The sequence below is a fragment of the Triticum aestivum genome, chromosome 5B (genome assembly GCF_018294505.1).
Source record: "Triticum aestivum cultivar Chinese Spring chromosome 5B, IWGSC CS RefSeq v2.1, whole genome shotgun sequence".
Taxonomy (NCBI): Eukaryota; Viridiplantae; Streptophyta; class Magnoliopsida; order Poales; family Poaceae; genus Triticum; species Triticum aestivum.
The window spans coordinates 629644316-629671542 of NC_057807.1; the positions used below are offsets into that span (position 1 = coordinate 629644316).

The 27227-nt window shown below is 46.7% G+C and overlaps 1 protein-coding gene and 1 long non-coding RNA gene across 3 annotated transcripts; one reads left to right on the forward strand and one right to left on the reverse strand.

The window, feature by feature from the left end:
* Nucleotides 1-1968: 1968 nt before the first annotated feature.
* Nucleotides 1969-5460, forward strand: LOC123113769 (uncharacterized). Of its 2 annotated transcripts, none has more exons than XM_044535081.1 (2): nucleotides 1969-3488; nucleotides 5120-5460. In XM_044535081.1, exons 1-2 carry the CDS (start codon nucleotides 2042-2044, stop codon nucleotides 5206-5208), a joined length of 1536 nt encoding a protein of 511 aa, XP_044391016.1. In that variant the 5' UTR covers nucleotides 1969-2041; the 3' UTR covers nucleotides 5209-5460. The 2 variants fall into 2 exon arrangements, with proteins under 2 accessions (XP_044391016.1, XP_044391015.1); XM_044535080.1 differs by lacking the exon at nucleotides 5120-5460 and adding an exon at nucleotides 4536-5068.
* Nucleotides 5461-5921: 461 nt separating this feature from the next.
* On the reverse strand, nucleotides 5922-6862 carry LOC123117251 (uncharacterized). The gene is made up of 3 exons (XR_006457325.1): nucleotides 6709-6862; nucleotides 6555-6620; nucleotides 5922-6263 (listed from the first exon to the last, which is right to left on the reverse strand). It is a non-coding gene; the product is annotated as an uncharacterized lncRNA (long non-coding RNA).
* Between the last annotated feature and the right edge of the window lie 20365 nt (nucleotides 6863-27227).

A 27227-nucleotide genomic window follows, 5' to 3' on the forward strand; every position in this document is an offset into this window, starting at 1 on the left:
GTCAAGCGTGTTTTTATCCTGATTCTTTTTGTTTTGTTACTACTAAAAGGCCAACCTGTTTCGCTTTGCTATCAAGTGACCGGCCGCAGTGCAGTTGATATACTAGTAGTCGTCGGCATTGGTACATGGATTCCTCGAGAGAAGCTAGCATAGGTGTAGTAGTTAGCTGAATGTGTTCTGCTTGCAGACTTCATTCAGCAAGACAGTAGTAACAACAGCCAAGAAACTCACTAGAACTTGGCCAACAATGTGCTGCAGATATCATTGCAGTGTCCAGGCGTCGATGAACGTATAGAAATGGATTTCAGGAACTGCATGGTTTACCGTTTACTTTGACCAAGGTTCTTGTAAGAAGTCATATAGAACAATCATGCATGGACCAATGACCTCTCTCAGATTGCCAAAAGATCTTCATTGAACAGGTGGGAGTCAATATGGGCATCCAGGTCCCGCTATTGATTATTGACGGAAGAGGAGTCTCGGTCATGTCTGCATGTTCTCGAACCCGTAGGGTCACACACTTAACGTTAGGTAGCGCTAGGGTAGTATTGAGATATTCATATGGTGAAGTCCGAAAGTAGTTTGGAGTCCCAGATGGGATCCGGGACATCACGAGGAGCTCCGTAATGGTTAAAGATTTATATATGGGAAGTCAGATTCAGGGTTCCGGAAAATGTTAGGTTTTTTGGGTATTGTACCGGAAAGGTTCTAGAAGGTTCCAGAGTGGGGCCCACATGGACGTGGGTAGTGGGGTAAGGTCCCATACCCCTAGTCTAGGTGCACCAATATCCTCCCCTAAAATGAATAGGATCGTATCTTGAAAGGGATAAGATCGAGATCCCTAAAAAGGGGATAGCAATCGGTGAGGAAGAAAAGGAGGGATTTCTTTCCTTCCCCCTTGGCCAACGACCCTAGGGGCTTGGAGGGCAATCTACTAGCCTCCTCCACGCCTATATAAAGGTGGGGAGGTGTTGGGGACAGCCACCCTTCCACACTTGTCCGTCTCCCTCCCGTCAAACCGCCCCCACCTCGTGCAGACGCTTGACGAAGCCCTGTTGCAGTTTTGCCACTGCCACCACCACCAGACCGCCGTGTTTGTTCAGATCTTATTTACCTCCTCTCCCTCACTTGCTGGGTCAAGAAGGAGAGGACGCCATCGAGCCAAACGTGTGCTAATCTCGGAGGTGCCCGCACGTGCGGTGCTTCGATCGGATTGGACTATGACTACATCAACCACGATCTTTAGATCGTTAACGCTTCGGTCTAGAAGGGTACGTAGGCACACACTCCCCACTCGTTGCAAGCATCTCCATAGATAGATCTTTGGGTGTTTCGTAGGAAAAATAATAATTTGTTTTCCACGCAACATACCCCAATCCTCCATACCGTGCCTGAGAAGTCAGCACACGCCACAATAGTAGCCAATCTTCTCGTATTTTGTAAACCTTTTCTTTCAGGTCTGTGAACTTTTCTCATTTTTGCAAGCATTTTTTCAACATTGTGAACTTTTTCCCAAATTTCACGATTTTTTTTAAAAAATTATTATTATTTTTTTAAAAAAGTTGTGAACATTTTCCTCAAATTCGTGTATATTTATAAATTTCGTGAACTTTTTCCCAGATTTCATGAACATTTTTTCGAATTCATGAACTTTTTTGAACTCGTGGACTTTTCCCAAATTGATGAACATTTTTTGAATTTTCAGGATTTGTTTTCTTAGTAAATTTTTTTTTTGAAATTTTCAGATTGAACCGCTACAGCGACTGAATTGGTGGTATCGGTACAGCAATGTGTAAATGGGCCGGCCTGATCGGAGATGCTCTGTGTGCCGGCTTCTTCTCTCGTGCAACTAGTTTGGTGGCCCAATGAGCTTATTTTTTCGAGGGAACGGTGGCCCAATGAGCTGGCCCTGCCAGTGGTAGTATAACTTGGTCTGTCGCCTCTTTCCCGTCCATCGGTTCCCCAACCAAAGCAAAAACCTAGGGTTTGTGTTAGGGCGGCGGCGGCGGCGGCGGCGGCTTTATTCCCGATCCCGATCACCATGCCCGTCGAAGCCGCGTCAAGCTCGGATGAGGAGGAGGAGGAGGAGATGGCCGCCCTCTCCGATTGGGAGATGGCGGCGGAGGAGGGGACCGATTTCTTCACCGATTGGGCGATGGAGGGGACCGCCGTCTTCCCCGATTGGGCGATGCTGGATCGCATCGGCCGCACCCGCTGCCACAAGGACCTAGACGCTGCTCGTCGGGTTGTCAACAAGAACAAGACCGCCGCTCAACTCCGCATTGACCACGGCCGCTCCTGCTACGTGTCCTTCACCCTCGCGGCTCCTCCAAAAGGGGTCTCCTACCTCAACCTCCACTGGCCGATGCGAGAATGCTCCGACACCAAGCCCCCCGCCTATCCCTTCGTCCGGGCAACCGACAAGGACCTCGTCCTCTTCGACATCGACATCCTGAGCCGGATTTGCGCCCCGTCAGATCTGTTCGTCTACACGGCCGCCGGTCCTTCCCCCTCGGTGCAGTTGCTCCCCCGGTACACCGAGGACAGGAGGAGGAAAAGGCGGTTGTTCCTGATGGATAAATTCTCCACAGGCATCCTGCGGCTCTCGGAGAAGCGCTACATCGTTGCCGACCTCAGTGTCCTGGATGGTGCACTCTTCGTCTTCGACTCCTCCCAGACTGAAGAGTGGACAATCATCCCCATTATGCCTGGCCTGATACGTTGGCACGCACCCAAGCAGAAGCAGAGCAGTGGCAAGCTCCCCAAGCTCTGGTCAACTGACGATGTGCTCGCTCTCGACGACCGTTTCCTGTGCTGGGTTGACTACTTCAGCGGTGTCCTGCTATCTGACTTCTCTTCCACTAGAGGTTCCCCGCCCCTCCACTTCGTACCTTTCCCTGGAGAAAAAGAATACCCTGAAGAGCTACGGGTCTCAAGGCACTTCCCTGGGAGGTTCCGAAGTGTGTCCATTAGCCAAGGCAAGATGCGCTTTGTCCACATTGACAATGACTTCCATGAGACAATCCACGATGATGATGACTCGCCATGGCATCAGCTTCCTCGCATAACAAGCCAAGGGCAGCAGCATAAGGGTCCCCAAAAAATCACCATTTGGACTTTGAACTCCGACAAATTCAGTTGGGAGCAACATGCCATGATCAACCTGGATGGTCTATGGGCGCAACGTTGTTACAAAGCTCTGGACATACAGCAGCGTCTTCCCGAGTTCCCAGTCGTCAGTGTGGATGACCCGGATGTTCTATGCTGCCTGTTAAGGGAGAAGGAATTTGGTGGCAAGGGGTGGATGAGCGTGATTGACATGAAGCTTGCGAAACTGCAGGCATGTACTCAATATATCAATCGACGGTCCTACTGTGCTGAGTGCAAGGATGCGGGCTGTGCTGAGTGTGTGGATGACAAAAACGATTTCCCTAATATGCCCCTACTTCCAACTGTCTTCTCCTCCAAACACCTTGAAAGGCCAACTGGTAACTACTAGCTATAAGAAGCTCACTTATAGTATTCAAATTATGTCTTTTACGTACCGTTCTTGCATACAGTATTACATAACATGGTCGCCTTTGCTTAGCTTTCTGTTGGATATGGTAGTGTAACACTGGTCTTTTTGCTTATTTATTATATATATTTTACCTGTGAATCTATGACGCAACTCACCTGCTGCCTGGTTTGGTGTACGAGTCTCAGCAACTCTCTGCATGCCGACTTTCTAGACCCGCACCACTCTACTTATCAGGGTTGTGTGCCCGATGTTATTCCTGTCTCAGGTTTTTCAGTTTCCTGCCTTCATCACGGACCTCTAGTGTGCCTGTGTTAATAGTAATATGTTAATTTATTACCCCTCGGCAAAAAATAGTAACATGTTAATTAATTGAAGCATTTACAATATTGTTACCATGAACCTTCTGTTGGGCTGTTCAAGCGTTTCAGTTTTAGACGCTCCAGTTGTGTAGGTGCACTACACTGTATATCAATAATAGCTCTGGTCCTTCTGTCATCAAGTTGTCCTTGTGTAGGTGCACTCCATCTCCTTGTTGGATCTTTTGCTCTTTTGGGGACGGTCCATTTTATCTGTACACGTGTAGTTCTTGATTCATCAGGCAGCCTTCTGTTGCTACTACTATGGTGCGCTATCTTGAAGCGGATTCTAGGAACCACACTATTTTGATTGCTCTGGTGAAGGATAGAACTATATTGTCCTCTATTTTCTAGTATGTCGGAGCAAATGCCTTGTACCTTTAGAAGATGATATACGATGCTTTTAACACATATTTTTCTGTTGACAAAAGTTTTAGAATGTGTTTTGTTTGGGTTACTTTGGGTCAACCAGGCCACATCTTTGGCTGTCCCTGTTGTAATCCTTTTGATTCTGATATTGTGTACCTTTTATACCCGTGTGTAACTGGATACTCGGCCAAGGAAAAGCCGTTCTCCCTGCATGGAAATGTCATTAGGTAAAACTCCCGTAGCATTAGCCTCGCTGCCCTTCTCATGTTACTTTCTTTGGCTTTATTCAGGCGACGGGCCTTCCGACTGTCTTCTACATCCTGTCATGCATAATCCGACGTCCTTTGCACGTGGACTGTTGTCGGGACTCCATGTATCTTGAGTTTACTGCTTTCTTGCTGCCTTCAGCCTTTTCCCACCTGAATACAGCACCCATGTGCCGGCCTTGTCTGCAGCACAGTCGCCACCAATTCCTTGCGTGTCAGCTGTAGTCCTTCCAGCTGATTGACAAAGGCGATACCTGCTCATTGAGGCCACAAAAGTCACATCATGGCTAGTGTGGTGTTCTCAGACAACGCTTTGATGACGAGTTAGCTGAGAGCTAATGGAAAACAGATATGGAGTCATGACGATCTGAAACCTAATCAAGGATATGATGGCATTACGTTTGCATTAATATTGACGGCGAAGCAGTTTTCTTTATCAATATACTCCACTGCAATGCCATTTCTCTTGTTTGTCTATTCCTTCTTTTTGAACAATTATTGTGTACATCTTTTTTATGAAGTTGCAATTCATCTCATCTTCCCATACTGCTTGCGAGATGTTCAGATGGTGTATGTATCTGAGTTAATTTTTATTTCTATTTTCAAAGGGGTGGCATTGGACAACGACAAGGTTGCAACTCGTCTTTCAAGTAAGTCTGCAAGGTTTGTTCCAAAGAGGCGTAAGTGTGCAGCGTAAAGACATGGAATCTGGTGACATGGTGTTGATCACTTTGGCGTCGCTCCTATCGAAGATGATGTTTGTGTTAATGCCTTAATGGTGCACTGCAGGCAGAACCAAGTTAATAGGGCAAAATCCATATATGTGATGAAGATGATGTACTGATGAATACCTATATCTATTAGAGTAGACTATGCATGTTTCTGGATCATCTAATCATGATGTACTGATGAATACTCCTACAATTTCTAAGCTCTCTTTAATTGGGAAGCTCTCATAGCTCTATGGTCTAGAGTTGTTGCTGCCTGCACCTCTCAGTCGGGTCCTCTCGTGTGGCCATATGGTGTTTTCTATCCCTTGATGCTTTATTATATGAGATAAGAAAGGACGCCCTTTTTTGAAAAAATATCTCTCTCCAATCTTCATTCATCTTGATTTCACTCATGTTGTACTCGTGTAGTTCACCCACATGTGATTTTCTCTCTCGTCTCTTCAGGCTAATCTTGACCTCAATCTCAGATTATTTATTATTATTTTTCTATCCATTTCTTGCCTCTCCAGGCTAATCTTGACCTCAATCTCAGATTACTAGACCGAAAGCGCACCCTGGCGCGCCTTGCCTGGTTCAGCACTATGGCCAAGCATCTAAAACTTCAATATAAGATATAGAGCATGGACATAAATAATATACCATAAGCAAGGTGAGAAAGGTTATAATCCTACATGTTTCAGTTATGTTCCAGCCTCAGCGAGTTCAAAAGGCACAATATGTCTCAAAGAGGTGGGATAAGAACATGTATACTAGTAATGATTCAGTACAAAACGCGCACACAACTATAAATGATAGTAATGCTTCTGTACATAGATCCTTTTATCCACAACCAAGCCAACGCTGGGTATCTATGAAAAATCATTGTCATTTACATGTGGTACTCTTCTACTTGAGCTTATCTTCTCAGCATGTATAGTGTTTTTCTCCAAACGATAGCCTGGTTTCGCTTGTGCAAGGCTTTCAGTAAGCATCCCAGTAAAGGTGCAGAGATGCAAATAAACCACGGCATGATGCATCCATACTATGAAATGAAAAGAAGGACAAGATCGTTAAGGCACATGGAAGTGCGTGATGTGCTTATACAAAAACAGATACTACATTGTAGAAACATAACTTCTCAAAAAAGGAGTGAACAGTGAATACATCAAAAGTACAATGAATGTATACCCATTGTCAGTTCATTTACTCAGTAATCAGCAAAAATATACTTCTCAACATTTGAAGTTTCAAATAAAACAAAGGCTTGAGAAAGGACTAATAACATAAATGAGAAGAGGAACACAAACGATAGAAGAAAGAGGCCAGGGTATACCTTAAATCAAGTATATTTTAATTCAGTTTCTCGGTCAATCCTTCATACCTCCTCATTTGTAGTTATCTGAGGCAAGGAACAGAGAGTAATCATTCACACAAAGTACTTCACAACATGAACAATCTCATTCAGTTTCTCGGTCAATCATTCATACCTCCTCATTTGTAGTTATCCGAGGCAAAGAACAGAGAATAATCATTCGCACAAAGCACTTCACAACATGAACAATCTCAGCATACAACTCCCAATTGGAAAAATCTTATTCTAGGTCACAAGGAAATGATTTAGTGAAGCATGCACATGAACCCAACACTCTGTAGAAGCATATCAATAGAGAAGGTAAAAAGAATGGTATACCTTCAGCTTAGCCACAACATCGAGCAAAATAATATGAATTATCATAACTATTTTCATTCATTGTAAAGATTGGTAAAGAATGAGTCATGTATAGCACAAGTATGACTCAGCATTACAACAAAAGGGGGAATGGAATGTTTGATTAATGATTATTATAGCTAGTATTTTCATTCACTGTAAAGGTACAAAGAATGACTCAGCATTAGAAATAATTACATTATTGATTATCTGTAGCTAAATCTCATTTTAAAATACAACCAAGATGAACAAAAAATCTCACCCCGCCTTTGGTGAAATCACTCTTCTCTAATTGCTCATTCCGTGACACCGTGAGTCGCTTGTCATATCACAAGTCGATCTGCACCCACAAATGCAGTCAGATAACCAATCTAGATTAGTGACCTACCTGAAAGAACAAAATAGAGGCAGTCAAAAAGCTACCATAGCTAGCTATTTCAAAATAACTAAATATGAAAGTGAAGAAAAAAATCAACATATATTGCCTTTTAAATGAGGCAAGTACATCGATGATGCCTCTGACAGAACATGTCAGGTCCTAAAACCGCAAGGGTATGTGCATCTAGTGTGAAATTTGTTGCCGACTCTTCAAATTTCTATAATAGAAGCGGGGGGGGGGGGGGGGGGGGGGGGTACTTACAACTAAACCCATGCATAAAGGTTAACAGAAAGCAAGCTGAAAGCTTGTTTACCTTAAAATCATCTCTTACATAGCTTAATATCTACAACCCATCTCCAAATGATCCGTACAGTGTTGCAAACCTTGTCAATTGGGCATCATCCTCACATTCTTAAGTATTTACATATATGAATTAAGCTCAGTTGGTATGAGCACACAAGTGTAATATGATTCAGTGCCTAGCAAGATAGAACAAAAAATGTCAAAAAGGGTAGAATAGACTTGCAGAGAGGCTACCAACATAACAATAGGGATTCCTTTTTACCAAAAGCAAAAGCAGCAAGCTTCACCTTGCTCCATGAAAAGTAGGGCTCATACGGGCTAGGGACCTGATTCATACCTATGGCAGGCTAGCCTCGATAGGAGCAGAGACTTATATGTGAACCTGCAGCGCGCATTGGTGCACCGTGCTGGTTCCTAACATTTGTGCCTAAGCATTTGTGCCAGGTAGATTGTAGTTGTGGGACAAGCTTAGCATGTTTAGCCAATTAACATACCCATGATAAAGCATTTTTAAGAGCAATAGGGTAGCAGAAGCAGCCACCATGGCAGTGAAACGAATATTGAAGCAGCTCCCATTCTTGTCCTTTTTGGATTGTTTAATTTATTTCCCTAAAGATATGTTATGCGCAAGAGCATTCCAAATTTCAGAACATGGCCGATTACATCGTAAAGATTGAACTTCAAACGAAGAAGTCAAAACCATTCAAAGTTGTTACTACCCTTTTTTGTCTGCCTGTTTGTTTGACTTCAGTGATACTTAGGATACCAGTATACCAGTTATTTGAGAAGAAGGACGGTACAACAAAATGCAAGCCTAGTAGCGAAGCATAAGCATTGCAAGATCGAAGTCTGGTTGCCCATTTTGACTCCTGTTCTCACCTCGATCGGCATGAGTGGGTGATTCATTTATACTCAAGCAACTGATCATCTCCATTAAGCCTGAAGTTTGCAAGCCTCACATCACCCTGGAGCATGCCCCTGGTGTTGGGGATATGACTATTTGTGTAAGCCGCCCATGAGGGGCCGGGTTATGCAAAGAGTACTCATCAAAGGAAGCCCAAGACCAAGCATGAAGATGGCGGTGCAATAAGGAGCTTAAGGCCCACGGGCGGCTTAAGCCCGTTGTAGTAAACCTCCATGATGGCATGACTTGTAACGTAAGGTAGATTTAACTGGCCACCGAGCCGGACTCTGTTTATAAGCCGGCCGGGACTCTGTAAGCCGGTGGGCGTCAACCCATGTATATAAGGGGACGAACTGCTGGCGACTTAGGGCAAGAAACAACTCATCGAGAGCCGGGCATAGCGTATCTCGCTCCCTGGTCATCGAAACATCAATACCAACCCAACTAGACGTAGGCCTTACCTTCACTGTAAGGGGCCAAACTAGTATAAACCCTCTCGTGTCTCTTGTCCCGATTTAACCCCTTCAAGCTTCCTAGTTGTGATGGCTCCACAACTAAGTCCTTTCACGAGGACATCTGACGTGACTATTCCACGACAGTTGGCGCCCACCGTGGGGCCAGCGCATGGTGGATTTGAGTTCTTGAAGGGCAACTTCAAAGGGCTCAAGGGGTATGTAGTGGGCCGGATGACCAAGAGTCGTCGCGGCATGATCTACATCGACGATGAAGGCTGGGGCCCCGACGCCGGCTCAATTGAGTACGGGTACCGGGTCCCCTTCGGCGGAATCCACGTCTTCATCGGCCTGATCCGTGAGCCGGGCCCTGAGCCGGACAACTGCACCGACCTCGTCGAGACGGCTCAGCGTGCAAGGAAGACCCGGACTCAGCCGGTCGTAAGGCGTGCCTTCGTGGGCTGCGTCCACGGAGAGGAACTTTCTGGATCTGAAGATGGGGGTGAACGGCCGTCCTTTCAGACGGTGATTCGTCTGCCGGCTCGACAGATTCGTTTATCAGGTACAAGACGGCGCGCTCAGGGGCTGTTCCGATGGCTTCAGTATTCCGTACCCTGATGAGCCGCCAAGATGGGCCGGAATCTTCATGGCTGGAACTCAGCCCGGCTCAAACTCTACAGCGGCTGCGGCGATCACGTCCGGATCAGGAGCAGCCGGGGCAGGCGGCCCCATGCGCCCACCGGCTCAGGTGCTGATGGACCTCATGGACAAGCTTACGGCCCTGTTAACCACCATGGTTATTCCTGCAGATAAAGATGAGCATGACGCAGCGGTAGCGCAAGTGCGTGAGGAGATAGCTCAGGCCAAGGAGGCTTTAGCAGCTGAGGATACTAGATTAGCTGCGGAGCGGGCGACCCTCGACGCCCGGGCACAACGTTTGCAGTCAGAAGCTTACCAGCTCACGATGAGCTTAAACGCATCCAATGAGGTAATGAGGAGGAGACATCAGAAAACGCAGTCCCGTCTACCTCCGAATTATGACCCCCGGGTTCTCTTTGCTACACCCGGAGCCGGCCCTAGTAACCTGCCAGAGGCCGACCAGCTTATGACAGCCGGAACAGGAGGACCGGCTCAGCCTAGGGACATGGTGCCGCCTCACGTGAGCATGCCACCGCCGCGTTATGTGCCGATTCCACCGGGTCACTTTTCCAACCCCATGGAGAACTTGATTGCAGCTTCAGCGCGTTTACTGGCTCTTCCTATGGAAGGAGATGACCCGACGGCGATGGAGACCCGGAGGGTCAGGGAGCTCCTCCAGACAGCCCTGGCTCAGCAGGAGACCTATTCTTACAGCCGGAACAGGATTCATTCCACTCCCCCGCCCTGGTTAGCACCACCTCGCCAGAACCGGAGCCCGAGTTACAGCAGACGCATGGAGTCGGAAGCTTTGTCAAGCAATGCCCAACGACGTAACCAGCCCGGGGGGTATAATCCGGCGCAGGACCAAGTACGTCAGGAGAATGATCACCCGGAGTATCCAATGGCATCTGTTGAGGCGGGAGTAGCCACTAGAACCGGCGGAGTCCCTTGCCTGGTGCCGGCTCTGCGCGATGTACGTCTGCCCAAGGACTTTAAGGGACCTCGAAAGGTACCAAATTACACAACTGATTTACAGCTCGGAGCGTGGATTGAGAGTTATGAGATGGCCATGGAGCTGCTAGAGGTCAGTGACGCGGCAATGGCTAAGTATTTCACCATGATGTTGGATGGAACGGCCCGGTCTTGGCTAAAGGGTTTACCACCCAATTCCATTGGTTCATGGGGCGAGTTAAAGGCCCGGTTCATCCAGAACTTCAAGGACACCTGTAAGCAATCCATGTCGATTGTGGACTTGACGGACTGCAAGCAAGAGGAAGGCGAATCCACCACCCATTGGGTACGCCGGGTCAAAGAGATAATTCATTCCTCTGATAAGATGGACGCCGGCTCTGCAGTTCTTATGCTGGAGAAAAATTGCCATTTTGAGCCGCTGAGGCAGAAACCAGGGCGCCTTAAACGTGACCTCACAGATATGGGTACGCTGATGGCAGCTTTAGTCAAATACGCCGATTCTGATAGTACCAAGGATCCCGCGTCTGACGATGAGAAGACAGGGAAGGGAAAAAGGAACGGCAATGGGAAGGGTCAGCAGCATAACCCGGGGAATCAAGGTGGCAATAAGCGTAAGGCAGACGGTAACCCGGAGTTTGTGGCCAATGCCAACGTACGAGGTAACAATCCAAGATGTAAGGGTAAACCGCCTCGATCCGGCGGGTCAGGCCCATCTCTGGAACAACTACTCAATGAGCCCTTCCCGAGACACGACACCCAGGAGCGGCCGGCCACACATCTATGGAAAGATTGTGCGATCATGAAGGCGTTTAAAAACTCCAACACCTTCGACGACGGTCAAGGATCTGGTGGCGGCTCAGGGGCCGGCGGCTTTCATGGCCCGGGCGGCGGTTCAAATTCCGGTTTTCAGGGGCATCCAGGTGGCAACAGTCAGCAGCAGTCTGGTCAAAGCGGACAGCAGCAGCAACAGTCGGGTTATCAAAGCCATCCGAAGCAGTTGAGTGGTGGACAGTATCACGTGTTTACCACTAGCATGTGCAAACGTGACCAGAAGGTTCATAAGAGGGCTGTGAATTCCGTTGAACCGGCAATCCCTCGTTGTTTAAGGTGGTCAGAGCAGCCCATCATATGGAGCAGGGAGGATCATCCTCCGCGGGTCGATAACCCGGGTCAGTTGGCTTTGGTAGTGGCGCCTCAGGTTGGTGGGTATAAGTTCACCAAGGTGCTCATGGATGGGGGTAGTAGCATCAACATCCTTTACTACGAGACCTTTCAGCGCATGGGGTTGACTGATAAAAATCTGAGAACATCCAACACTGTTTTCCATGGAGTTGTCCCTGGTAAGTCGGCTTACCCAGTTGGCAGGCTTGAGCAGGAGGTGGCTTTTGGAGACGAACATGACTCCCGAGCTGAGAAGTTGATGTTTGAAGTGGTCAAGATCAGGAGCCCATACCACGCTCTGTTTGGACGGCCGGCTTATGCTAAGTTTATGGCCCGGCCATGTTACGTTTATTTACAGCTCAAGATGCCGGGTTACAAGGGCACCATCACTGTACATGGCAGTCGTAAGGTAGAATTGGAGTGTGAAGAAGGTGACGCGGCTTATGCTGAGTCGGCCTGCGCAGCAGAGGAGCTCAAATTTTATCAAGATAATGTTGACCCAGTGGATATGACATCCCTGAAGAAGCCAACTACAGAGCATGACCCGACATTGAAGTTTAAGTCGGCAGCTGAGACAAAGCTTGTTGACTTTACCCCGGGTGATTCTTCTAAACAGTTCAGCATCAGCAGCAACTTGGATCCCAAATAGGAAAGCGCGCTCATCGAGTTCATCCGTGAGAACCGGGACATCTTTGCATGGAAACCTTCTGACATGCCGGGTGTACCGAGGGAACTCGCTGAGCACACTCTCAATATTGATCCAAAGTATAAGCCGGTCAGGCAGTTTCTTCGCCGTTTTAATAAAGAAAGACGGAAAGCTATTAAGGAAGAAGTCGCTCGGCTCTTAGCGGCCGGGTTTATCATTGAAGTTTTTCACCCGGAGTGGTTGGCTAACCCGGTGCTCGTCCTCAAGAAGAATGGCACCTGGCAGATGTGTGTGGACTACACGGACTTAAACAAGGCTTGTCCAGCTGACCCTTTTGCTCTTCCCCGTATTGATCAAATCATTGATGCTACGGCGGGTTGTGAGCGTTTGAGCTTTTTGGATGCTTACTCCGGTTATCATCAGATTAAGATGGCAGTTAAGGACTAGGAGAAGACGGCTTTCATCACTCCGTTTGGAGCCTTCTGCCATGTATCTATGCCATTTGGGCTCAAGAGTGCCCAGGCGACTTATCAGCGGTATGTGCAGAACTATTTGCACGACCAAATTGGGCGTAATGTCCATGCTTATGTGGATGCCATTGTGGTGAAGTCCAAAGAAAAGGAAACCTTGATATCCGACTTAAAGGAGACCTTTGATAATCTCCGGGTCTACAAGATGATGCTTAACCCGGCCAAATGTGTGTTTGGTGTTCCTGCAGGCAAGCTTTTGGGCTTTCTGGTGTCCAACAAAGGCATCGAAGCTAACCCAGAGAAGATTAAGGCGATTACCTCTCTGGCTAAACCGGCGGGCATCAATGATGTTCAGCGACTGGTGGGTCGCGTCGCCGCCTTAAGTCGGTTCATAAGTCGGCTCGGTGAGAAAGCCCTCCCATTATATCAGATGATGAAGAAAACTGACACTTTTGTTTGGAGTGAGGCCGCTGATGCTGCTTTTGAAGACTTAAAGAGACAATTGTCCGAGCCGCTGGTTCTCGCGACTCCAATTGACAAGGAGCCTTTGCTGTTATATGAGGCTGCCAATTCACGAGCCGTCAGTGTTGCCATTGTGGTGGAGCGTAAGGAAGCCGGTAAGGAACATCCGGTTCAACGGCCGGTTTATTACATCAGTGAGGTGCTCATTGAATCCAAGCAAAGATACCCGCATTGGAAGAAGCTTGTTTATGGGGTGTTCATGGCAAACCGGAAGTTGAAGCAGTATTTTCAAAGCCATCCTATAACTGTGGTAAGTTCTGCCCCTTTGGGAGACATCATTCAGAACAGGGAGGCTACAGGACGAGTCGCCAAGTGGGCTATTGAGCTTGGGCCTCATGGCTTGAAATACATGCCCCGGACGGCTATTAAGTCTCCGGCCTTGGTGGACTTCATCAATGATTGGACAGAGTTGCAAGCCCCTGAGGAGAAGCCGGATAACACATACTGGACTATTCACTTTGACGGGTCTAGGCAGCTAGAAGGCTCGGGGGCTGGAGTGGTGTTAACTTCCCCTCGAGGTGACAAATTTTGTTATGTACTCCGGCTTATGTTTCCATGTACTAACAATGCAGCTGAATATGAGGCATTACTTCATGGTCTCCGGATGGCTAAGGAGATGAACTTAAGATGGGTACGATGCTTGGGCGACTCAGATTTGGTGGCTCAACAAGTGTCAGGCAAGTGGGATTCCAAAGACCCCCTCATGGCGGCTTATCGTCGTGAAGTAGATGCTGTGGCTGGTCACTTCACGGGTTATCAAGTGGAGCACATTGATCGAAGGAAGAACGAAGCGGCTGATGCTTTAAGCCGGTTGGGATCCCAACGTAAGCCGGTGCCGCCCAACACCTTTCTTGATGTGTTACATAACCCTTCTGTCAAGGTACCTACCGAGGAAGACTTAGCAGTGCCAGACCCGGAGGCACAGCTGGTGGCGGCTCTTCATGTTATCCCGGATTGGACGGTGCCTTATCTGGCTTATATGACCCGGGGTGAATTACCGGAGGATGAGATATTGGCGAGACAAATCGTTAGGTGCTCCAAATCCATGACGATTGTTAACGGCGAATTACATCACCTCAGCGTCACCGGGGCGTTTCAATGCTGTGTTCACCTGCAGAAGGCCAAGAAATACTCCGTGAGATCCATGAAGGAGATTGTGGCCATCATGCCGGGTCAAAATCCCTCGTAGCCAAGGCTTTTCATCATGGTTTCTATTGGTTGACGGCTCATGCTGATGCGGAGGATCTGATCAGTAAATGTGATGGGTGTCAAAAGTTCTCACGACGAGCTCATGTGCCGGCTCAAGAATTGAGGATGATCCCAATCACTTGGCTGTTTGCAGTCTGAGGGCTTGACATGGTTGGACCTTTCAAAAGGTCTAAAGACAAAAAGACACATCTACTGGTGGCAGTGGATAAGTTTACCAAGTGGGTTGAGGCAGAGCCGGTCAGTAAATGTGATGCAGCCACGGCGGTTCAGTTCATAAAAAAGGTGATCTTTCGTTTTGGTTTTCCGCCTAGCATCATAACTGATAATGGCACTAATCTCTCTAAGGGTGCCATGGAAGAGTTCTGTCAAAGAGAACATATCCGGCTTGATGTTTCGGCTATTGCTCATCCTCAATCCAATGGTCAAGCAGAGAGAGCTAATCAAGAGATCCTGAAAGGTATCAAACCCGGCTCTTAGTCCCCTTACAACGGACTCCGGGTTGTTGGGTGGAGGAGTTACCCTCCGTGTTATGGAGCATCAACACTACGCCTAACAGATCTACATGATACACACCTTTCTTCATGGTTTATGGAGCAGAGGCGGTCCTGCCAAGTGACATCCGGCACGACTCACCCCGTGTGGCGGCTTACGTTGAGGCGGATAACGAAAAGGCTCGTCAGGATGCACTTGACTTGTTGGACGAAGAGCGAGACTTGGCAATAGCCCGTTCGGCGATTTACCAACAAGACCTGCACCGCTATCACAACCGCCGGATTAGAAGCAGAACCTTTCAGGAAGGCGACTTGGTGCGCCGGCTCATCCAGGATCAGTCTGATATGCACAAGCTATCCCCGCCTTGGGAAGGACCCTTTGTGGTCAGCAAGAATCTGCATAACGGGTCATATTATCTCATCGATATTTGAGAGCACAAGGACTCATTTAAATCGGAGGAAGAGACCCGCCGGCCGTGGAACATAGCTCATCTCCGGCCTTACTATACTTAAGTTACTTTTTTAAGATACTTTTTATAATGTACATATTATATAAAGCAATAAAGCAGGACCTCTGTCCTTTTTTCCCATAAAGAAATGTTTCCTGTTTTCTTTATCAGGTGATGGACACTGCCAACAGGGGACGGATCATATCTGAATCCGGCTTTCCCTTTGGTCCGGCTTATGATCATATCTGAATCTAGCCTTGGTCACTTGGGGGCTTCCTGTTCAAACATAGCTGTCGATACCCACTTGATCGGCATATTTCCAAACCCACTTAGGGGCTTCCTGATCAAATTTGAATCATAGCTTAACCCCTTTGGGTCCGACGTGGATCGTATTCGAATCAGCGTCATTAAACAACTCTTATGTTCACTTGGGGGCTTCCTGTTCAAACATAGGTCGTATTCGAACCAAAGAGAACATAGCTGTCGATACACACTTGATCGGCATCGCCAAAGCCACTGGGGGCTATATGATCGTATCCGAATCTTAGCTAAACCCCTTTGGAACGGTTTTCTGATCGTATTCGAATCAGGAGCCTGTGAACATTTGCAAGTATGATTATTTTCACTATCATTGAACCTTCTTGAGGAGATGGTTCTTGATCTTTCCGGTTTATATTAGTTACTTCAGGTTCTAACAAGTGCCAGGTAAAAACTTATATGAGCCGGAGAGGTTATCAAAAAGGGTCGCAGGTATGCTGTTATGATTATGTTTTAACTAATCATGAACCGGCTTATACATATGATTTTTGATCATGTCCGGGTTATCAATATTCTATAACCCGCTGGTGCAGTGAATCGTCCAGAAAAGCCTTGCCTGTTTTACGTGCAGGTTAAAACGAAGCAAGGTGAAGGATCAAGGAAACACTTGATTAACATAAGCAAGATGAATTTAGTACTGGCGGCTTAACAAAAGCAATAAGTACCATAAGGCATGACATGCATTAAGGAGTTTTTCTATCCTATTACAAGACTCCCCGAGTCTGAATAAGTGAAGCATTGTTCTTTGCCAAGTTATAACCCGGCTGGCGGCTCATTCCTCCGGCTGGCTTGATGACTCCGGGTTATCCTTCCCCGCCTCTCCTTCGGTTGTTGTGTCCTAGAAGGTGGATGAGGCCCAGTCAATGCCGCTCAAAGCTTCAAATTCAGCTTCATCATCTATTAAACTGGCCGGGTCCACTTCAGGGGCAAAGGTATGCTTACGCGTTGGAGGGAGCAGGCTGACATGGTCATATGGGACATTTGGGATTCTCCAAATCTCGCTATCATAACCCGGCGAATACTTGGTGAGATCAGTATCCTCCCCAATGAGAGTCGCCAGAGGGCGTACGACTTTAACACAGGCAGTGAAGTCCTGTTCGCCAAAAGCAGTGCCGTCCTCCTTAAGACTTGGATATCCAAGAGAGAGGTCAGCAAGGTCAAGCTCTGGCACCCATGCTTTTGCCCGACTCAACGCAGCCACGGCTCCGGCTCTCGCGGATGCCCCCCTTAAGTCTTGAATGCGTTGAGGAAGCACCGACAGATGTCTCAACACGTCTTGCAAGAGTCGGGGAGAGGTATTTGATAAAGCCACAACGGTCAAAGCACGCTGTGACCCGGAGTACAGCTGCTCTACCAAGGTGTACACTGCCTTAAGCTTGACAAACATATTTTCCTTCAGATTGGTACTCCTGGGGCCTACATATTGACAGGTATAACAGTAAGCCGGAGGCAACTATTACAATAACTCTTGAAGGATTACAATCTTTATGAGCAGCTTACCAAAGATAGCTGAGACCATTTGGGATATGTGCCGCTTTAAGTCGGATAGCTCATTTGTTGCCTCGGCAAGAGATGCCTCCGCTGTTTCAACCCGGGTCACCAGTGAAGCCCTCTCATCAACCCAAGCCTTCTTTTCCGACTCAAAATTTTTCTTCAGCTTCTCTTGTTCAGAGACACTGAATTCAAACTTGGAATTGGCTTTTTGAGCTTCGAGCTCTTGGGTTTTCAATTGGCTCTTCAAATCAGCAATCTCCGCCTCAAATTGACTTACGGTGGCCTGCATTGACATCAGGTTATGGTAAGAATATTGGTAAGATAACATTTAAGTCCCAAGTATTTTACAAGTAAAGATACTTGGCACTTGGGGGCTAATGTATGTTTAAAGAATTTTTAGTCTATTTTACCAAGTCGCACATATTAAGTCTCAAGCACTTTACAAGTAAAGGTACTTGACACTTGGGGGCTAATGTAACCCAAATTTAAAGTTTCATGATTATCTCCGGGTTAAACATATTCAATTTAAACCGGACAAAACTAATAGCTAGCAGATTATTAAGTCTACAACATATTCATTCATAAGCAATAGACTTGGGGGTTGGTACAGTAAGTAAGATTCAGAGTGAAAGCTTAAATTTTACCTCAGATTTATGCTGTATTTGCTTCACCATGTCAATTTCCAGGTCACGACTACTGTCTACTTGGTTCAGATAGCCCGAGACTATATCACCAATACTTAGGTGAGAGTAATCGGTGATGTCTTGTTTGGACTTCCGGCGCTGGGCAAATTCCTCCTTGGCGGTGCATTGGGCAAGGGCAGTAGGCCGGCCTGGTTCAACGTATTGGCTCTTCACAATTTCAACCTCCGGGTCAACCGTCTTGGTCGGGCTATGAGTTTCCGGGTCATCCGAGTTGTGAATCACGTCTTCTGCAGGCGGGTCAGAAGTTGGCTCCGGAATGTCAAAAGCCGGTTCAGGCGATGGCTGATGAGCGGAGCTGTCTGGAACGGATGAGTCAAGCACCGGTTCAGTAACCACCGGGTCTTGGGACGGCTTATTCTTCTTTGCCCTCTTGCTGGGCTTTACTTGCAAGCTGTCAATCAAAGTGGAAGGATAAGTATCAAAGTATAAGTATGGATAAACTCAAAGTAAGAAAGGTTATATTACCCGGGAGCCGTTTTGAAAGCCGGCATGTTCGATTGCATCGACTCATCAGAAGAAGGAGAGGTATCCTGATAGTTGGAGTCAGATGAATTGAGAGGTTGGCGAATCAAACCCATCAAGGGTAAAACAAAATGTAAGTCGGAGATAACCTCGGTCCGACGCTTCCTGGTTACGTCGGGTAAGCCGGAGGAAAGCTCTGCGTCCTGGTTGGCCCGAGTCTGCCGCCGATTTTCAAGCTGCTGTTGCTTCAAAAGAAATTGAGGATCTTGGTAAGCGAGAGGGTGTGAAAACCTTACTTTCCGGGTCACCCTTCGGATTCTTTGTGTTGGCAAAGGCTCTGAGTCGGAGGAAATTATAGTTACCTCTTCGCCCGCGGCTTGACTGTTCCCAGTATCCTCCTGAAAGGATCAAATGTCAGTAAGGTAACGGCAAAGGAGTTAAAGAAAATCAAAAAGATTACCTCTTCCTCATCTGAAGAAGAGTCGTACAATTTAAGCATATCAGAGGCCCTAGGTTTCTTCTTTTTAGAGGCACCCGTCCTGGCGGCTTTCCTTTCGGTTTTCTTGGCCGCCCGGGCCAGTTTTGCAGCCTCATGGTCATACTTAACCTTCCAGAAGTTGTCATCGGCCTGTGGGAGAAGACAAAGAATCATAAGTACCAGAAGGTAACATATTAAAGAGTATTTGTAAAGACTAGTAACTTACTGCAGGAGCCAGATTCTTCTTGCAGAAGGGGAGCAAACTAAAAGTATTACTGGTTACAGTGCCTTCCTTCAATAGTGATTGGACTGTAGCATCTACCACATCGTCTAGTAAGTCCTCAGGATTATGACGCATTGAGTCGTCCTTTTCGCCTGTGTAAGTACACATTAAGCCGGAGCGGCGGCTTAATGGTAGTATCCGCCAGGTGACCCAGACCCGGACCAAATCAATGCCAGTTAACCCGTTTCCTAAGAGGGCCTTGATCTTTCTGATGGTGGGGTTAAGAGGCAGGCGCTCAACAGCAGTTAATTTGTCCGCCAGATGATGATTGGACTCAAGACGCAGGGTGCGAAAGCCGGGCAGGGGCTTCTCGTTAGCCGGAGAGGTGTTTTGGCAGTAGAACCACGTCTGGTTCCAGTCTTTGGGTGACTCGGCAGCTCAGCGTAAGGAAAAGGCAGTCTCTCCGCCGCTGGATTGAGATGCCGCCAAGCTCAAGACTAGGCCCGTTGGCGCGCTCATTCTGCCGGTTCAAGTAAAAAATCTCTCTGAACAGCAGCAGGCTTGATTCCTCTCCTAAGTAAACCTCGCACAAAACTTGGAAATTGCACAGATTGGACACGGAATTGGGTCCAATGTCTTGAGGCCTCAGGTCAAAGAAATCCAGAAATTCCCTTTAGAATTTTGAGCCGGGAGGGGCAAATCCCCGGTTCATATGGTCTGTGAAAACTACTACATCCCCGTCTTTGGGTTGAGGTATCTCCTCAGACGGGTGAGGGGCACGATAGGACATGACCTCCTTTTTTGGCAGATGGCCAGACGTTACAAACTCGGCAAGTTTGCTTTTGGTGACTGTGGATGGAACCCAGTTGCAAGTCACAGGGGCCTTAGCCGCCTTAGGAGCCATAACGGCAGCGGCCTACGACAAAGTAAAAAGTTTCGGTTCAAAATTAACCCGGGACAAATATTCAAATTTATTTAAAATAGTGGTTTAAGCAAGGGGCCTAATGATATAAGGGTGATTGTGCAGTAAAGTTTAAACCGCTATCAGGATCAACAGTCATTCAAGGATTTTTTAAACCGGACACCTAGACAATGGTGATAAAGTAAGTTTTCCAGGAAAAGCTTTCCGGGTGATAGAAACAAGCTTCACGGACAACAACCTTTATTATGGATCAAACAATTGTTCTAAAGAAGAAAAATTCTAGACCTAAAAACAGGGCAGAGAAGTTCATGCATTCAAAGGAGGTTCCCGAATAAGAGAAATGGGATCTATTTCTACGCAAGATCAACACAAACAAATACTGCAGCGGTTCTGCATGGTTTTTACAATCTAAACAGGCTGTGGGGGGGGGGTGCAAACTATCAAGGATTCACATCGGGCGGTGATGAACCCGATGAACTTGGTAGAGCTTCAAGGTAGATCTAAGAAAGGGGAAAAAGGAAACTCACGAATGAGGATGAACTGCGGAAGCTCGCCGTCGATCTCTGGTTACAGTCAGGTCGATGCAGCGGCCTGAGTCGATGAAGACGAAGGGAGTCGATGGTAACGGCGGCGGAGCTGGAGAGGCAGAGAGGAGAGGAAGAAGACGATTGAAAGAGTAAAAGGGAAAGGACCCAAGTCGTGGCTATTTATAGGGAGGAGATAACTGAGACGGCATGGGAAACAAGGAGATAATAATTATTATCCAGCGGCCCTGACGCCTCGATTTTCGGAACAGTCAGTAAAGAAGAGATCCGTTGAAGGATTCGGTGGAATAAAAAATGAGTTAAAGGAAGGATGACGTCACGCCGGGTTAAGACGGATCCAGAAGATGACGTCATGGAGGGTTAACAAAAACCCTCTGTATAGTCAGAAGACTGAAGATTTAATTGTTTACAAATATTTTTTAGATTGACATGAACAGGTTCAAATCAATCCGAGGCCTAATGTTGGGGATATGACTATTTGTGTAAGCCGCCCAGGAGGGGCCGGGTTACACAAAGAATACACATCAGAGGAAGCCCAAGACCAAGCATGAAGATGGCGGTTCAGTAAGGAGCTTAAGGCCCACGGGCGGCTTAAGCCCGTTGTAGTAAACCGCCATGATGGCATGACTTGTAATGTAAGGTAGATTTAACTGGTCACCGAGCCAGACTCTATTTATAAGCTGGCCGGGACTCTGTAAGCCGGTGGGCGTCAACCCGTGTATATAAGGGGACGACCTACTGGCGACTTAGGGCAAGAAACAACTCATCGAGAGCCGGGCATAGCGTATCTCGCTCCCTGGTCATCGAAACATCAATACCAACCCAACTAGACGTAGGCCTTACCTTCACCGTAAGGGGCCGAACTAGGATAAACCCTCTCGTGTCTCTTGTCCCGATTTAACCCCTTCAAGCTTCCTAGTTGCGATGGCTCCACAACTAAGTCCTTTCACGAGGACATCTGACGTGACTATTCCACGACACCTGGTGAGGAGCCGCGTCAGCCGTTCCTCAGTGATGCACGGGGTCTCCGCGTCCTTGGGCTTGAGCAAGAATTTGAACTCAAGTGTTTCTGCAGTAAATTCCACAGATCAAAATTGTTAGAAACAATGCACATGTGCGGTAGTTTACAGCAACGTTTGTGAAAGTGAATCATACATTTGAGCATCCAATTGATGCAAACAAACCCATGCAGAAGAATAGTATATGAAAACACAAAATCCCAAAGGTTTTCAGTTTACTGAAAGGCTACTTGAGAGTACAACACTAATCAGTTCAGTTTAGTTAGGCAGTAGGTATGTAGCATGCATACCATGGTCCGACAACACAACTAAGCTGAGCTCCCGCATGTTCGCCAGCTCCCTTTCCATCGCGAGCTACATAACCGAAGCTGAATCAATGTAAACCTAAACTGTCAAGCAAGAGCGCAAGAGTAATCAGGAGCTGGTGGCGGGTCCTTACGACGCAGGCAGGTTCTCATGAGTCGATGATGGGCTCAGAGCCGTAGACGTGCAGCACAAGGTCGCCAATGATCCACACGTTCTCCATCTTGAGCGACATGTAGAGCTGGGCACCGCCGTGCCACGACCCCGTCACGGCGCCGCCGCCCTCGTCCCCGCCAACTCCGCCGCCGCCGCAGCCACCAATCAAATAGCAAACCCTAACCCTAGAACAGTAGCAGGCCCGACGTGTTACCAGCAGTGCCAGATAACAAATCGAACAAAAAAAGAGTAAGGGAGCATGAAAGAACCTCCTCCGTTGCACGATGACATCAGCGGCATCCAACTCACCCCTACTCCGGCCCAACCGCAAGACGATAGCCTCCTTCCCCTTTCCCAACTGCAAGCGGACGACCAGGAGGGAATCAGACGCAAGGAAAGGAAGGAAGCAGACAAGGGCGGGAGGAAAAGCACCTATGTCACGGCGGCGAGGCAACGATAAGTTGGAACGGCATCGGATCTGGTGGAAAGGGATGAAGTGGAGAGAAAGGGACGAATGAGAAGCAGGAAGAAGATGGATGCACCCCTCAGGGCATGTACAATGGTTCTATCTTAGCTATGCCACGTAGGATAAATGATGAGGTGGAGGAGAGAAAAATCATAAAAAAGGCTTGTCTTCTCTTATTTAAGAGAAGACAAGAGATGATCTCTTAGTACGATATGTCTTACCATGTTTTTAGGAAGAGCTAGTTATTGAAGATAAGGCTAAGAGATGACCCATTGTATACAATTTTTTTTTCATTTCTAAATTTACATGCAAAACTTAAGATAAGACTACCTTATCAACCATTGTACATGCCCTCACTCACCTCATCCACGCCCGAGCAAACCAGCACATGACACGCGAAGGGTCGACACATGAAATCCCCACACTGCCCACGACGGGTTCTCAAAATTACATGCGGAGCCACCGCATGATCCAGTGTGGAAGCCACACACCGTGGCTAGCCTCACGCACGATGCCGACAGAAGGTCCCCACCAGGCATTGAGCCCACGCGACGGAGAGGCGTGAGCCAACGGGGAACGTCAGAAAGGAACTGTATAGCTGTTCGAAGCCGAATTTTATGCAACGGCCCAGCTCATCCCAGGGACAGATCTGACGGCCCAAATCGCATCAATTTCGAGATCTGACGGTCCAACTGGCCTGATCTCTGAGAGAGCCCATGTTTAGACAGGAATATAATGGGTAACACTCTGTAGAAGCAAATAAATAGAAGGTAAAAAGAATGGTATACCTTTAGGTTAGCCAGAACATCGAGCAAAATAATATGAATTATCATAAATATTTTCATTCATTGTAAAGATTGGTAAAGAATGACTTATGTATAGCACAAGTATGACTCAACATTACAACTAAAGGGGGAATGGAATGTTTGATTAATGATTATTATAGCTAGTATTTTCATTCATTGTAAAGGCACAAAGAATGACTCAGCATTAGAAATAATTACATTAGTTGATTATTGATTATCTGTAGCTAAATCTCATTTGAAAATACAACCAAGATGAACATAAAATCTCACCCTGCCTTAGGTGAAAACACTCTTCTCTAATTTCTCATTCCGTGACACCGTGATCCGCTTGTCATATCACAAGTCGACCTGCAACCACAAATGTAGTCAAATAACCAATTTAGATTAGTGACCTACCTGAAAGAACAAAATAGAAGCAGTCAAAAAGCTACCATAGATAGCTATTTCAAAATAACTAAATATGAAAGAGAAGAAAAAAATCAACATGTATGGCCTTTTAAATGAGGCAAGTACATCGATGATGCCTCTGACAAGAGATCCTAAAACTGGAAGGGTGTGTTCATCCAGTCTGAAATTTGTTGTCGAATCTTCAAATTTCTATAATAGAAGCACGCACAGGGGGGTACTTAGAACCAAACCCATGCATAAAGGGTAACAGAAAACAAGCTGAATGCTTGTTTACCTTAAAATCATCTCTTACATAGCTTAGTATCTACAACCCATCTCCAAATGATTCGTACAGTATTGCAAACCTTGTCAATTGGGCATCATCCTCACATTCTTAAACATTTACATATATGAATTAAGCTTAGTTGGTTTGAGCACACAAGTGTAATATGATTCAGTGCCTAGCAAGATAGAACAAAAAATGTCCAAAAGGGCAGAATAGACTTGCAGAGAGGCTACCAACATAACAATACGGATTCCTTTTTACCAAAAGCAAAATTAGCAAGCTTCACCTTGCTCCATGAAAAGTAGGGCTCATACGGGCTAGGGACCTGATTCATACCTATGGCAGGCTAGCCTCGATAAGAGCAGAGACTTATATGTGAACATGCAGTGCGCATTGGTGCGTCGTGCTGGTTCCTAACATTTTTGTCTAAGCATGGGTGCCAGGTAGATTGTAATTGTGGGACAAGCTTAGCATGTTTAGCCAGTTAACATACCCATGACAAAGCATTTTTAAGAGCAATAGGGTTAGCTTGTTCAAGAGCAATAGGGTAGCAGAAGCAGCCACCATGGCAGTGAAATGAAAACTGAAGCAGCTCCCATTCTTTTCCTTTTTGTATTTTTTAGTTTATTTCCCTAAAGATATGTTATGCGCAAGAGCATTCCAGATTTCAGAACATGTCCGATTACATCGTACAGATTGAACTTCAAACGAAGAAGTCAAAACCATTCAAAGTTGCTACTACCCTTTTTTGTCTACCTGTTTCTTTGACTTCAGAGATACTTAAGATACCAGTATACCAGTTATTTGAGAAGAAGGACGGTACAACAAAATGCAAGCCTAGTAGCAAAGCATAAGCATTGCAAGATTGAAGTCTGGTTGCCCATTTTGACTCCTGTTCTCACCTCGGTCGCCATGAGTGGGTGATTCATTTATACTCAAGCAACTTATCATCTCCATTAAGCCTGAAGTTTGCAAGCCTCACATCACCCTGGACCATGCCCCTGGTGAGGAGCCGCGTCGGCCGTTCCTCGGTGATGCACGTGGTCTCCGCGTCCTTGGGCTTGAGCAAGAATTTGAAGTCAAGTGTTTCTGCAGTAAATTCCATAGATCAAAATTGTTAGAAACAATGCACATGTGCGGTAGTTTACGACAGCGTTTGCGAAAGTGAATCATACATTTGAGCATCCAATTGAGGCAAACAAACCCATGCAAAAGAATAGTATATGAAAACACAAAATCCTAAAGGTTTTCAGTTTACTGAAAGGCAACTTGAGAGTACAACACTAAGCAGTTCAGTTTAGTTAGGCAATAGGTATGTAGCGTGCATACCATGGTCCGGCAACACAACTAAGCTGAGATCCCGCATGGACACCAGCTCCCTTTCCATCGCGAGCTGCAAAACCAGAACCGAATCAATGTAAACCTAAACTGTCAAGCACGAGCGCAAGAGTAATTAGGAGCTGGTGGCGGGTCCATACGGCGCGAGCAGGTTCTCATGAGCAGATGATGGGCTCAGAGCCGTAGATGTGCGGCACAAGGTCGCCAATGATCCGCGCGTTCTCCATCTTGAGCGACACGTAGAGCTGGGCACCATAGTGCCACGACCCCGTCACGGCGCCGCCTCCCTCTTCCCCGCCAACTCCGCCGCCGCCGCAGCCACCAATCAAATAGCAAACCCTAACCCTAGAACAGTAGCAGGCCCGACGTGTTATCAGCGGCATCTAGCTCACCCCTACTCCGGCCCAAAAGCAAGACGATGGCCCCCTTCCCCTTTCCCAACTGCAGGCGGACGACCAGGAGGGAATCAGACAAAAGGAAAAGAAGGAAGCGGACAAGGGCAGGAGGAAAAGCACCTTTGTCACGGCGGCGAGGCAACGATAAGATGGAACATCGTCGGATCTGGTGGAAAGGGACGAAGTGGTGAGAAAGGGACGAATGAGAAGCAGGAAGAAGATGGATGCACCCCTCACTCACCTCGTCCACACCCGAGCCAACCAACATGTGACACGCGAAGGGTCGACACATGAAATCCCCACACTGCCCATGATGGGTTCTCAAAATTACATGCGGAGCCACCACACGATCCAGCGCGGAAGCCACACACCGTGGCTAGCCTTAGGCACGACACTGACAGAATGGCCCCACCAGGCATCGCGCCCATGCGATAGAGATGCGTGAGCCAACGAGGAACATCAAAAAAGGAAGGAACTGTGGAGTTGTTCAAAGCCGAATTTTGTGCAACGGCCCATCTCATTCCAGGGGTAGATCTGACGGCCCAAATCGCATCAAGTTCGAGATCTGACGGTCCAAATGGCCTAAGCTCTGAGAGAGCCCATGTTTAGACAAGAATCTAACGGGTAACACTCTGTAGAAGTATATAAATAGAGAAGGTAAAAAGAATGGTATACCTTCAGGTTAGCCACAACATCGAGCAAAATAATATGAATTATTATAAATATTTTCATTCATTGTAAAGATTGGTAAGGAATGACTCATGTATAGCACAAGTATGACTCACCATTACGACAAAAGGGGGAATGGAATGTTTGATTAATGATTATTATAGCTAGTATTTTCATTCTTTGTAAAGGTACAAAGAATGACTCAACATTAGAAATAATTACATTAGTTGATTATTGATTATCTGTAGTTAAACTCATTTTAAAAGACAACCAAGATGAACAAAAAATCTCACCCCGCCTTAGGTGAAAACACTCTTCTCTAATTGCTCATTCCGTGACACCGTGATCCGCTTGTCATATCACAAGTCGACCTGCAACCACAAATGCAGTCAAATAACCAATTTAAATTAGTGACCTACCTGAAAGAACAAAATAGAAGCACTCAAAAAGCTACCATAGATAGCTATTTCAAAATAACTAAATATGAAAGAGAAGAAAAAAAATCCACATGTATGGCCTTTTAAATGAGTCAAGTACATCGATGATGCCTCTAACAAGAGATCCTAAAACTGCAAGGGTGTGTGCATCCAGTCTAAAATTTGTTGCCGACTCTTCAAATTTCTATAATAGAAATACGCCGGGGGGGGGGTACTTACAATCAAACCCATGCATAAAGGTTAAGAAAGCAAGTTGAATGGCTTGTTTACCTTAAAATCATCTCTTACATAGC

Bases quoted from the DNA above. Each gene is read 5' to 3' on its own strand.
- LOC123113769 (XM_044535080.1), top strand. From the start codon at position 2,042: ATGCCCGTCGAAGCCGCGTCAAGCTCGGATGAGGAGGAGGAGGAGGAG. The intron at 3,489-4,535 runs GTAACTACTAGC...GGCTTTATTCAG, and splicing joins ACACCTTGAAAGGCCAACTG to GCGACGGGCCTTCCGACTGT.